General features: G+C 42.0%; 1 protein-coding gene across 3 annotated transcripts in view; it reads right to left on the bottom strand.

Moving 5' to 3' along the window:
- The window catches only part of GOLPH3 (golgi phosphoprotein 3), a 53,290-nt gene extending 46,962 nt beyond the window's left edge, over positions 1–6,328 (bottom strand). The window contains exon 1 of one of the 3 annotated variants that reach the window (XM_049708020.1): positions 5,802–6,328. Coding sequence is in view for 2 of the 3 variants with exons in the window: in XM_004266031.4 (XP_004266079.1) it covers positions 5,802–6,026 (225 nt within the window). In the remaining variant the exon portion in view is untranslated. The remainder of the gene's footprint in view (positions 1–5,801) is intronic. The other 2 variants (XM_004266031.4, XM_049708019.1) reach the window with 2 other exon arrangements.
- Positions 6,329–12,624: the final 6,296 nt, after the last annotated feature.

Genomic DNA, 12,624 nt, shown 5'->3' with positions numbered 1-12,624 from the left:
AATATATTTACAAGAAGCATTCTTTCTGGCAATGTAATGTACTTTAATATTATTTGTATTCTTGCAGATCAGATGTTAACCAAACAACTAATAAGGTGAGATAATATGAATAAAATAACAGCCTATTTTATATATTTACCTGTAATACCTAAATTAAAACCCCAAGATTTACTAAATTACATTATAACACTCTACAATACTTTTGAAACATGTTGCAGTCTTTCAAGCTTTGATCAGGGAAACCTAAAGCCACTAACATCAATTCAAAAATGAAGCCAGGCTCCCACTTTTGTTACTTGTCACTACACTTATTATGTGGAAGAAACATGGGGACCAGCAGTCTCTTTGTGCTGCTTCAAAAGGAAACTAGCATGAAAATAAAATCCCCTGAACAAAGACTACAGCAACTCTGAATGATACAATTTACTCTAATAGCAGAAAAATTATGCTGATACAAAGTAGGGAAAGTTTGCTTGGGCCAAAGGTTTAACATGACATAACTGGACAAGCATAATGCATTTAGGGTCTTTTGAGATCTACACGTAAGCTGACACTTACTGTAAGAGGTAATCTCTTTAAACATCAGAAAAACACCCCAAATATTTGATCAAAATAATTTCAAAGTACAATTCTACAAGATAATCTCAAATGATCCATACAGGAATGCTCGGATGGTTTAAAATTAATAAATATCAAATATTAGTATGACTTATAAAATGAATCAGTGAATGTTTGGGCCACACTGTGAAAGGACGCTGAAGCACTGAAAAGTAACCTCACTAACATAAAATCTTGTTTAAAAGATACAATCAAGTGGTTCAATGACCTCCAAAAACTAATTTTTGAGATCCTGTATATCTCTTATGTGTGTACTTACTCTTAAATACACCTGAAAAAAATAAATGAAAACTCAAATCTTTCAAAAATATGAATAGCATATTATTTGTATTAAAGGAATAACAAAATTCCAAAACTCTGAAGTCTTTATTATACTTTAAATTACTGAAATCTTAGCACACCTTTAAATACTGAATATTTGTTAAATGAATTTCTCATTAACAGATTTGATATCCAGAGATGGTGTGTATTACTGCATGTATAGAAAGGAGAATTAAAAAAAAAAAAAAAACAAAGTTAGCCATCTTGATAAGTATTGTATTTCAAAGTAGCAACCTTGGGAAACTTACTCCAAAAATGGAACACTCTGGTATCAATCGTTGGAGCCAATTTAAAAGCCACACAAAAGTCAGTTCCATCATTTTAGTTAAACTTAACTATTTTACCCTAAGTGTGTATTATCCAGCTCAAGCACTTACTTATTTTTCAAGATAGAGTTAAATTATCACATTAAGGTTCTTATCTGCAAGCATTAAAAACATTAACAATTGACTCTGGCTTTCTTTAAAGAGGGACGTTACTGGAAGGTTCCTAAAGCTTACAAAATTGAAAGGTGCCTGGAAAATCGGGATGGGAAAGACAAGCACCAAAGGGCTAGGGAGAAAGAAGCTAAGGGACCCAAGTCAGAGAACACTCTGACCTACACTGACACTCCTCTGATAGGTCTCCAAACACCCCCCAACAAGCCTGCTGTTCTGTTCTCAAGATCCAAAGCCCCAGGAGAAAATGTCTGGTTGGACGAGTCTAGGTCTGACTGCACCACAAAAGAGAAAGAGTAAATGCTTCAACAGTGCACCCTGGAAATACATCCAATGGGAACACCCTAAAAACAAGACAAAACCTAGAAAGGACAAGGTGGAGAGTAAAACAATAAATGTCCGCAGCAGTCCAATCAGAACCATAGGAGAGGTCTACGTCTCTCTCCATTTTAGAGAGCTTTGAGGCTCAGAGATCAAATAACATGGAAAACAAAGGATACACCGCAGACCAGGACTATACTATACTGCCTCTTTCCACTCTGCTATTCCACATGCACACTCTAAATTATACCTGGCCGTTTAAAGTAATCAAATCCAACTTTAATGCACTAAGATTTGTCATGAATGAAGATATTTAAAAGTATATGACACCAGTTATTTCACATAATTCTCAATGAGGCATTCTGAAAACACTAACTACTGGAGGCACCTATGGAAAAATCAAATAGTTGGGAGGAAAAAAATACCTAGCTTGTTTGCAGTCCCTTCCTCTCAACTACAGGGGAGACAGCAGAAATCTTGCTAATTATTTGGAAGTTGAATTCAAATTTAAACCCATCTGCCATCCTTGCTGTGGCCTCTGACAATTTACTTCAATACCTATGTCTTCTGCCCAGACTGAGCATCGGAATCCCCAGAGGGGCCCAGGCATTGGTGTTTCAATTAAAGACAGAAAGGAAAATCACTGGTAAAAAATCTGAAATGAAACTCGTAATAACTTTAGAGTCATCCCTAATAGGTAATCTGAAGCCAGACCATCTGCTTACTGGCGGGCAAGCTGAGCCTTCTGTTCAGCAAAGGGGTGAGGGAGAGAATACTAGATTCAGGATACGAGTTAAAATAATTTTAATATTATAGATTGTAAATGTGTTAAAAGTAAGCTAATAATACAATGAGAAAGAACAAATGACAACCTCACACAATAAGGATGAAGCTCACAAACTTTGCTTTACAAAAGGCACAAATAAAAGTACAAAAATAGGCAAAACTGTTCTATGCTGAATTCTAAAGTCAAGCCAGTGGTAACCCTTGAGGACCAGGCAGTGACTGGAAAAGGAAATCAAGCAGGGCTTCTGGAGAGCTGGTCATGTTGTTTCTTCATCTAGGTGCTGGTTCAACAGGTGTGTTCAATTTGCAAAAATTCTTCACACTCGTGCACTTTTCTGTGGGTTTATTATTCAACAAAAACCATTTTTAACAAACCGTAAGTCTCAGCATTTTTGAAAAGTCAAACTAATTTCACCTCTCACAATTTCTTTAAAATTCTTCTTGTTCTGATTTCAAGTAAGGTTAGCTCACATATATATAAAATGTGTCCATCATTAATGACAAACCTAACCTTTGAATTTAGCTTTTAAATATCTTAAAAGTACCCAGAAATATAACAAAGATGGACACTAAGTTAAAATAATAAAAAGTTAAAGCAGTGAATTTATTAAGCTGTATATATTACAGGTAAAGTTTAGAATTTGTTAATATTAAACTTAGTAAGGGGACTTCCCTGGTGGTGCAGTGGTTAAGAATCCACCTGCCAATGCAGGGGACACGGGTTCGAGCCCTGGTCCAGGAAGACCCCACATGCCACGGAGCAACTAAGCCCATGCGCCACAACTACTGAGCCTGCTCTCTAGAGCCCGCGAGCCACAACTACTGAGCCCATGTGCCACAACTACTGAAGCCCGCACGCCTAGAGCCCGTGCTCCACAACAAGACAAGCAACCACAATGAGAAGCCCACGCACTGCAACGAAGAGGAGCCGCTCGCCGCTGCTAGAGAAAGCCCGCGCCAGCAACAAAGACCCAACACAGCCAGAAATAAATTAAATAAATAAATTTTATATAAATAATAAACTTAGTAAGTTAAAAGCGTAAATGCCTAGAACCTATGTAAGAGAGTAATTCCTGTCCCCTAAAAAGAGTGATACAAGTTGAAGACATAGGGACAGGCGACAGGCGGGTGGAAGGAATCTCCTAAAGAGAAAGAAATGAATGGATGAGTTGCCAGGGCTAGTTATTATGTAAAGATGTGAGGACAGGGGAAAATATACAGGTTAAGCCCTAAAACCTAAGTCTAAAGCAATGCAAAGTCCCAACCCCACCCACTGCCACTTCAACTCCATGCACCTGCCTGCAAAGGGAAGAAAGTGTCCCTATGTGGTTGTTGAAATGCTCAGAATTAGCTAGTTGTCTGGACTTTGGCCATGACATGGCAAAGTATAGTGACTCCTGACACAAACACAACAGATGGTTTCAATTATGTACCACCAAAGAACTTTAAATTTTCTAGGTTTCCTTAAGTATCATTAAGCTTCAACAAATAAATTCTTTAGATTATCTTCATGAAAACCAATCACAGAAAAACAGCATGTTAATATGTTTCACCTTAAACATTTAGAGTAACACATACTTAAAAAAACAAAAAGGTACCTTCTCACCATGATTTCTCATTTAGAGTGACTCAGAAGTCCAAAAGCTAGTTTTGGTTTTAGCGTTTTAGTTTTACCCACAGAATGTATCCACATAGAAAAGTCTCAAAAACTATAAACCAAAATGTTCACTCAGAAATATGGGTGACTTTTCTTCACTTTGCTTTTTTTTTTTTTGGTATTTTTTATAATGTTACTTTTGTCCCAAAGGAAAAAGAAAGAGACTTACAGAAAAATGTTTATTACCAAGATTCTAAATGGTGAAGCCTAAAAAAAGCTTTTTTTTTTTAAGAATACTTTCTAAAAATCACATTTCTAGGACACTATACAACTAGTTCGCTTTTCCAAAGAACAAAAAGGAATTTCACATACAGTCTGCTTTCATCATAACTCAGTAATTAAAACACAGATACTGGGGCCCCTTTCATAGCCAGAGGGACATCAACTTTTTTCAAGAGATCATCAGAAAAACCTGAGCAAACTGGAAACCCAGAAAATGCAAATACTCTAGACATGTCCATCAAGGTAAATTTTAATTCATTAGATTACTAAATATCAGGAGTCCACAAACAATCCATATAAAACTCACCTACATCTGATAAGTTTTGGTGAATAAGACTAAGTTGTTTTTTTTTTTTGACTAAGTTGTTTTAATAAGACTTTTTTTGGTTTTTTCTGCCCACCTCTGTGAACTGGGAAAAGTTTATTTAAAAAATAAAACTTAGATATTTTTGTATCTGACTCTCAAAATGTGCCGTCTGTAGTTTCCATAGGGAGATAAAACAAGCTTCTGGGACCCCTCACCATACACAATTTATACAATATCCGTTCATCTGTCTGACCCTCTGGCAGGTCTCTAAAAATAATCATTTTTGGAGACAGACCCGTGATAAAGCAAATATAGCAAAATGTTAATTATAGAACCTAGGAGGTGAGTGTATAGGTGTCCACTGCAGCATTTTTCTCAACTTCTCTATGTGTGAACAATCTCACAAGGTATTGGGGTGAAAACAATCGTTTCAGAGTCAGAACACAAGTATCTATGGAAACGCTGAGGCCTTTCATCAAATCACAAACCTAGCATTTCAAGCGCGCCCACGAAAATGCCCCTCCTTGAGACTGCAAGACTTTTTTAAAGAATAGTAAACTGGTAAAATGTAAACGCGATACTAAAAATAATCTCTCACGCAAAACAAATTTACCTAGGAAGTCCATTTCCAGGTTTCATGAGATTTTTGTTGGACTTTTATCAGTAAAACAACTTTTGCCTCCATTACCATTTCACCGAAATGTTTTCAAAATTCCAAACAGTACACCTTGTTGTTTTTTTTTTTTTAAATCACCCAGAAAGCAGATGAGTGGACCTAGGTCCACTGATCTCCCAGGTCCTAAAACCTGCAGGACCTATGAGTTCGGGTGCACTCTAACCTGCAAGTCTCCGGGTGGGAATTGTACCCTGGGGTCTACCCGGGTTAAACACGCGGAAAAAAGCGAGGAAGCAACAGACCGCCGGGGAGTCAAAATGAAAGGAGTGACTGTGAAAGAAGGGAAATCCAAGCAATCAGGGCGGGGAGGATCTGGACGCACGGGACCAGCTGGGCGCTCCCGGGCGCGAAGCTCGGGAGCTAGGAGGGCAGACGCGCGCGGAGCCGGTGGCCAGGCTCCCGCCTGGTGCCGGGGCCCCGCACCGGCCGCCCCCGCCCTGACCGCTGCACCCGCACCTCTCGGTCCTTGAGGCCCAGAAGGAGCACCTCCTCCATCAGAGTCAGCCGCGTTTCCTTTGAGTCGCCCTTGTCGTCTTCGTCCTGCTCGTCGCGACGGCTCTGCGCGTCGTCCTCGCCGTTGCCGCCGCCGCCGCCAGCCGCCCGCTCCTTGTCGGCGGCGTTGCGGGAGGCCTCGGTGCGCCGCTGCACCAGCCCCGAGCTGCGCTGGGTCAGCGAGGTCATGGCTCCGGCCGAGGCGCCGCGCCGGGCCGAGAGGGACGCGGGACTTGCCGGGTCTCCCTCTTCCTCCCTTCGCGGCCCCCGACCCGCGCTTCCGTGTTAAACCCGGGTGCTGGGGCGACGTCCGTCGGTAGCGGGGCCGGGTGCAGTCATGGGGAGACGGGCCGAGGCGAAGCAGGCGGGCCGGTCGTCGGGGCGGGCGAGGGGCTCCTTCCTTCCTGTGGTCGCAGCCCAGGGGCTGCCGGAGCCCCGAGGCGGAGGCGGTGGAGGAGGAGGAAGCGGCGGCGGCGGCGGCGGCGGCGGCGGCGGCGGCGGCGGCGGCGGCGGCGGCGCCTTTCCAATATGGCGGCGCCGGCTGACGTCACTGGAGGATGTGGCAAGGCCGCGGCGGGGCGGGCCGGGAGAACGCCGGAAGCGGCGGGCAGGGACCCGGGGACCGGGACTGGCTGTCAACGACCTTCTCTCCGCCCCACGGGTCTCCCCCGGCTCTCGCCCTTTTCTTGGGGTTCCTTCGCCGCCCGGCCCGCCGCCCCCCTCCCGTGACGTGTCCTTCCTCCGCCCGCCTTCCCCTGTGTCCCCCAAAGAACCGGGGCTGGAGCCAGAGTCTGGCAAGGCCCCAGCGAACCCGGACAGGCTTGGCCTCGCGAGGGTGAACCCTGCTCCGTCTGGAGCTGTCCCCTTAGCACCCCAGACACCACCGTCCTCGGAGTTGGCCTCGCCCGGGGCTGCAGAGACCCGGCTTGGAATCCGGGGTCCCCACGAGTCACTGGAAGGACTTTGCTCACCGCTGATGGGGCGGGGAGAGGGCGCGCGCTCTGCCCACATTCCCAGACCCTTCAGAAGGAGTAACTGCGTTTAAATGGCCTGAAAGCGGACTTTTAGTTTTTCTGGGTGTATTACGGTATGAAAAGAGAGGTTAGAACAAATTGAATAGTTTTGTTTGTAAAACTTTGTTCCTCCTTCCCGACCAGGGCACAGTGAGTACAGTTAGTACTGCACACGTCGGTACAGTCGACCTTAACGAACTTTTTATAGAGACAATAAACCTGTTGGGTTTCCTGCCAAGTCTTTGTACCCATTAAATCTCTTTCAGTTTAATTACTCGGGTAAATCCTCTTGGCGTGCTTGACAGTTTGAGCAAGTTATGTTAAAGAATAGATGTCCAACCGGAGAGGGGGGTTTGTAGGGCCAGAAGAGTGGAGCTTATAAGTAAAACATTATCCAGAAATGGCATTGTATGCCATCCGATATTATTTAACGTCAATAGTGATCACAGGCTGTGGTTACAGAATGATTTAGATAGGAGGAATGTAACAGGACTTAAGCTATAAGAAGCGATAAACGCCCACAGTAAAACCATCGCATAGAACATTTTTGGCTTACAGAGTTCTTCCTCTTCCACAAACCCATTATCCAGAACGCATACTGGCCGTGCACCATCACCATCACCCCGTGCCCGCGAAAGTGAGAAGTAAATCTCCTGGGGTGGGGAGAAGGGGGCAGGGTGAGCACAAAGTAGACCCTCCCTGTTTCCTATCTTTTTGGGCAAAGGTCAATTTCACTTCAACCAATTTCTCTCATTACCATCCTGTTCAACTCATTTTTTTTCTTTTATTTCTCTCCCAGTTCTTTCCCAAATAGCTTAAAATGTTTCTTTTTAAAAGAAATATAATTATTTGATTAATTTAGTCAAATCAAAAGTTTAAAGAGTATAAAGATAGCTATAGTGAAAATCTTCCTTCTAGCCCTGACCCTGTTCACCCAGTTGTTCTCCCCTCCCCCTGGTGATTTTAAAATATGTCAACAAATTAGGTGAAGCCTAATTCCCCTCCCCTTGAGTGTGGGCCAGACTTAGTGACTCTCTTCAAATGAATTGAATGTGGCAGGCAGGACTGTGTGTGACTTCTTAGACTAGGACATAAAAGTCTTTGCAGCTTCTTCCTTGTTCTCCTTTGCTCTCTCTTAGATCATTCACTCTGAGGGAAGCCAGCTGCCATATCATGAAGACATTCAAGCAGCCTTATGAAGAGGTCTAGTTGGGAAGGAACTGAGGCCTCCTGCCCAACAGCCATGTGAGTCAGCCATCTTGGAAGTGGATCCCAGCCCCAGTCAAACCTTTAGTTAACATCTTAACTGCAACCACATGAAAGAGTCTGAACCTCTACCACTGAACATACACAGAGAATTTGTGCTCCTCCCCATGTCCCCATCTGTCATGGGCATAATTCTAATACAGCCCTCATAATTCTTGCTGCCCTAGTATCTACACTTTTGTGTAATCCCCTCTCCTTGAGTGTGAGCAGACTTTGTGACTTACTTCTAACCACTAGAATATGGCAAAAGGGAGGGAATGTTGCAGATGTAATTAAGGTCCTTAATAAATTCACTTTGAGTTAATCAAAGAGAGCTTATCCTGGGTGGGCCTGCATAACCAGGTGGCATAATCACTTTCCCTGGAAAGTGGATCCATCCCTTCCCTAATTAGAGAGACTTGAGTCAGCTGAGACATTCTCTTGATTGCTCTCAAGACATTCTCTCTTGAGGAAGACAGCTGTGTTGTGAACTGCCTATGGAGAGCAGTAACCTCTAAGAGTTGATGGTCTCAGTCTTAGAACTACAGCAACTGAATTATTCCAACAACATGAATGAGCTTGGAAGAAGACCCTAATCTCCAGATGAGAATGTAGCCCAGCCAACACTTTGATCACAACCTTGTGAGACTCTGAGCAAAGAATCCAGTTAAGCTATGCCAAACTCCTGACCAATGGAAACTCTGAAATAATAAATGTGTATTGTTTTAAGCCACTGAACTTGTAGTAATTTGTTATGTCATTGATGCAAGTAGGTTGAAAAAAATAAAGGGTGGTACAATATATACCATGCAAACAGCAACCATAATCAAGCTAGAGTGACTATACTAATACCAGACAATATAGACTTTAAGACCACACATACACACAACATTGTAAATCAACTATATTCTAATATAAAACAAAAATTAAAAAAAAATAAGACCACACATACACACAAAGTTACTAGAAATACACTCTCACATTTGTGGTCAATTGATTTTCAACAAGGATGCCAAAACAGTTCGATGGGGAAAGAATAGTCTTTTCAAAACAAATGGTGCAGGGACTTCCCTGGTGGTCCAGTGGGTAAGACTCCACGTTCCCAATGCAGGGGCCGGGGTTCGATCTCTGGTCGGGCAACTAGAACCCGCGTGCGTGTCACAACTAAGAGTCTGCATGCTGCAACTATAAGATCCTGCATGCTGCAGCTAAAGATCCTGCATGCCACAATGAAGATCCCACTTGCTGCAACTAAGATGCAATGCAGCCAAAATAAATAAACAAACAAATGGTACAGAAACAACTGTCTATCCATATACAAAAAGAAATGAAGTTGAACCCCTACCTTATACCATATACAAAAATTAAAATGGATCAAAGATCTAAGTGTATAGCTAAAAATATAAAATATTTAGATGAAAATTGGCATAAATCTTCATGATCTTGGATTGGGCAGTGGTTTCTTAGATATAACCAAAAACCCAAATGATAAAACAAAAGAGATAAATTGAACGTTGTTAAAAGAACACCACTAAGAAAATGTGCTTCAAAAGACACCATCAATTGTAAAGCAATTATACCCCAATAAAGATGTTAAAAAAAAAAAGACACCATCAAGAAAATGAACAGCCAACCCATGTAATGGGGGAAAAAAAATTATAAATCATATATCTGATAAGGACTTATACCTAGAATATATAAAGAATGCTTACAACTCAATAATAAGAAGTAATCCAATTTAAAATAGGCAAAGTGGGACTTCCCTGGTGGTGCAGTGGTTAAGAATCGCCTGCCAGGGCTTCCCTGGTGGTGCAGTGGTTGAGAGTCCGCCTGCTGATGCAGGGTACATGGGTTTGTGCCCCGGTCCGGGAAGATCCCACATGCCGCGGAGCGGCTGGGCCCATGAGCCATGGCCGCGGAGCCTGCGCGTCCGGAGCCTGTGCTCTGCAATGGGAGATGCCACAACAGTGAGAGGCCCGCGTACCACAAAAAAAAAAAAAAAAAAAAAAAAAAAAATCGTCTGCCAATGCAGGGGTCATGGGTTTGATCCCTGGTGCAGGAAGATCCCACATGCCGCAGAGCAACTAAGCTCATGCGCCACAACTATTGAGCCCGTGCTTGCCTAGAGCCTGTGCTCTGCAACAAGAGAGGCCACTGCAAGGAGAAGCCCGCACACCGCAACAAAGACTAGCCCCTACTTGACGCAACTAGAGAAAGCCCGCGTGCAGCAACAGAGACCCAATGCAGCCAAAAATAAAGAAAGAAAAGAAAATAGGCAAAGTATATAAATAGACTTTTTACCAAAGATGATACAAGAATAGCCAATAAGCCAATGAAAAGAAGCTCAATATCATTAGGGAAGAGCAAATCAAAGCCACAATGATACACCACTTCACACCCACTAGAATGACTATAATAAAAAAGACAGATATTAACAAGTATTGTGATGTGGAGAAACTGGAACCCTCATAATACTTGTTAGAAGGTAATATAATGCACCGCTTTAGAAAACCATTTGGCATAGGTTTTAACATAGAGTTACCATATGACTCAGCAATTCCATGTCTACTTATATGCCCAAGAAAAATGGAAAATATATTTTACACAAAAACCTGTACATGAATATTCATAGCACCACTATTCATAATAATGAAAAAGTGGAAACAACCCAACTACACATCAACTGATGAATGGATAAATAAAATGTGGTATATCTACATCATGAAATGTTAGGCAACAAAAAGGAATGGAGTACCGACACATACTGCAATGCAGCATGTATAGACTTTGAAGACATTATGCTAACTGGGAGAAGCCAGTCACAAAAGATCACACACTGTGCAGTTCTCTTTATATGAAATGTCTAGAATAAGCAAACCTATAGAAGCAGAGAGCGGATTAGTGATTGCCCAGGGCTGGCAAGGTTGGAGGGCATGGGGAATGACTGTTAAGTTTGTCCAAAGTTTCTTTTTGGGGTGATGAGAATGTTCTAAAACTAGTTGTGATGCCCGCTGCACAATTCTGTGAAGATACTAAAACACTGAATTATACACTTTAAAAGGGTAAATTGTGCGATATGTAGATTATATTCCAATGAATCTGTTATTAACAAAAATTAGGGATCTTTGAATTAGGTCTGGCTAGAAGCATGTTCCAAGATACTATATATTATTGAGAAAAAAATTTGGATTTTTTAAAATATGCTTTTTGTAATAGGTACTTTTTCGTTTTTAAGTTAAAATGTTTTGAACAAGGTTCACTTGTTGGTGATGAAAAACAAACATACTTTTGGCATAATAAAACATAAACTCATATTCTTTTAACCAATAAATTTGGAGGATTTAAAATTTTAAACAAATGTAGAACAAAGCATTGTTGTTCACCTTCATTGAAGATTATAGTGAGAAAATAAATAACATAAACATCAAAGAAATACACAGACTAGATAGGCTATAAAAACAATTTTAGCTGTTTGTTTATATAACAGTCTGTCACACAAATTCTAGAATTACATAGTTTAAGGAACATTCAAGAGATTAAACAATTCACAATCCTGAAATTTTTCCAACTGCCTACTCATTTTCCCTGGAAATCTAGAAAGGCAAGATTTCATGGTTTTATTATACCAGGTAGTTTAGTATCTTTCCACCGTGATCATCAGGAAGTCTTCTAAACTTCTAAGTTAAATCCTTAACTATTAGTCTATATGAGGCCAGATATGAAAAGCTGTTGACACGGAGATAAAGCGTCTCCTGACTTATTAGTAAAGATCTCTACTGTGACTGGACGTTTTAGGCCAAAGCAATCTTCTTGGAATTTACTTGAGGTTTAGGTATAATCCTCTATCCTCTGGGTGCACTAAACACCCCTCTCGTTTTCTCAGCTCAGTGGAAATTGAATAGCTTACTCACTGTTATCTAGAAAACAGCCCCTTACACATGTATACAAATTTAATTTGTTCTCTGCCCCACCTTCTCTGAATAAATTATTCTTGGTTCCCTGAGTCAACCATGAAAATAAATGCCCTCTTGTCCAAGATTTTAAATAAATCACGGTGTGATGAGAAAGAACTGAGCTGCTTCTTTTTTTTTTTTTTTTTTGCGGTATGCGGGCCTCTCACTGTTGTGGCCTCTCCCGTTGCGGAGCACAGTCTCCAGACGCGCAGGCTCAGCGGCCATGGCTCACGGGCCCAGCCGCTCCGCGGCACGTGAGATCCTCCTGGACCAGGGCACGAACCCGCGTCCCCTGTATCGGCAGGCGGACTCTCAACCACTGCGCCACCAGGGAAGCCCCTAAGCTTCTTCATCTGTAGAATGTCTCCCTCTTTTCACAAGCCACGAATTTTCCTTCTAGGAACAAAGGTTGCTTTCCCGTCAAAGGACTGAATGCTGAAGCTTCCTGAGTGGCTATATTAGCTTTCTGTGCTATAGAACAAACAGGTGATATTTATTATCTTACAATTTCTGTGAGGCAGGCATCAGGCACAGCTTAGCTGGATTCTCTGCTCTGGGACTCACAAGGATGCAATC

The sequence above is a fragment of the Orcinus orca genome, chromosome 3, assembly GCF_937001465.1.
Source record: "Orcinus orca chromosome 3, mOrcOrc1.1, whole genome shotgun sequence".
Lineage (NCBI taxonomy): Eukaryota > Metazoa > Chordata > Mammalia > Artiodactyla > Delphinidae > Orcinus > Orcinus orca.
The sequence above is the reverse complement of the archived record's forward strand: the minus strand, read 5'-3'. Positions and strand labels throughout refer to the sequence as shown.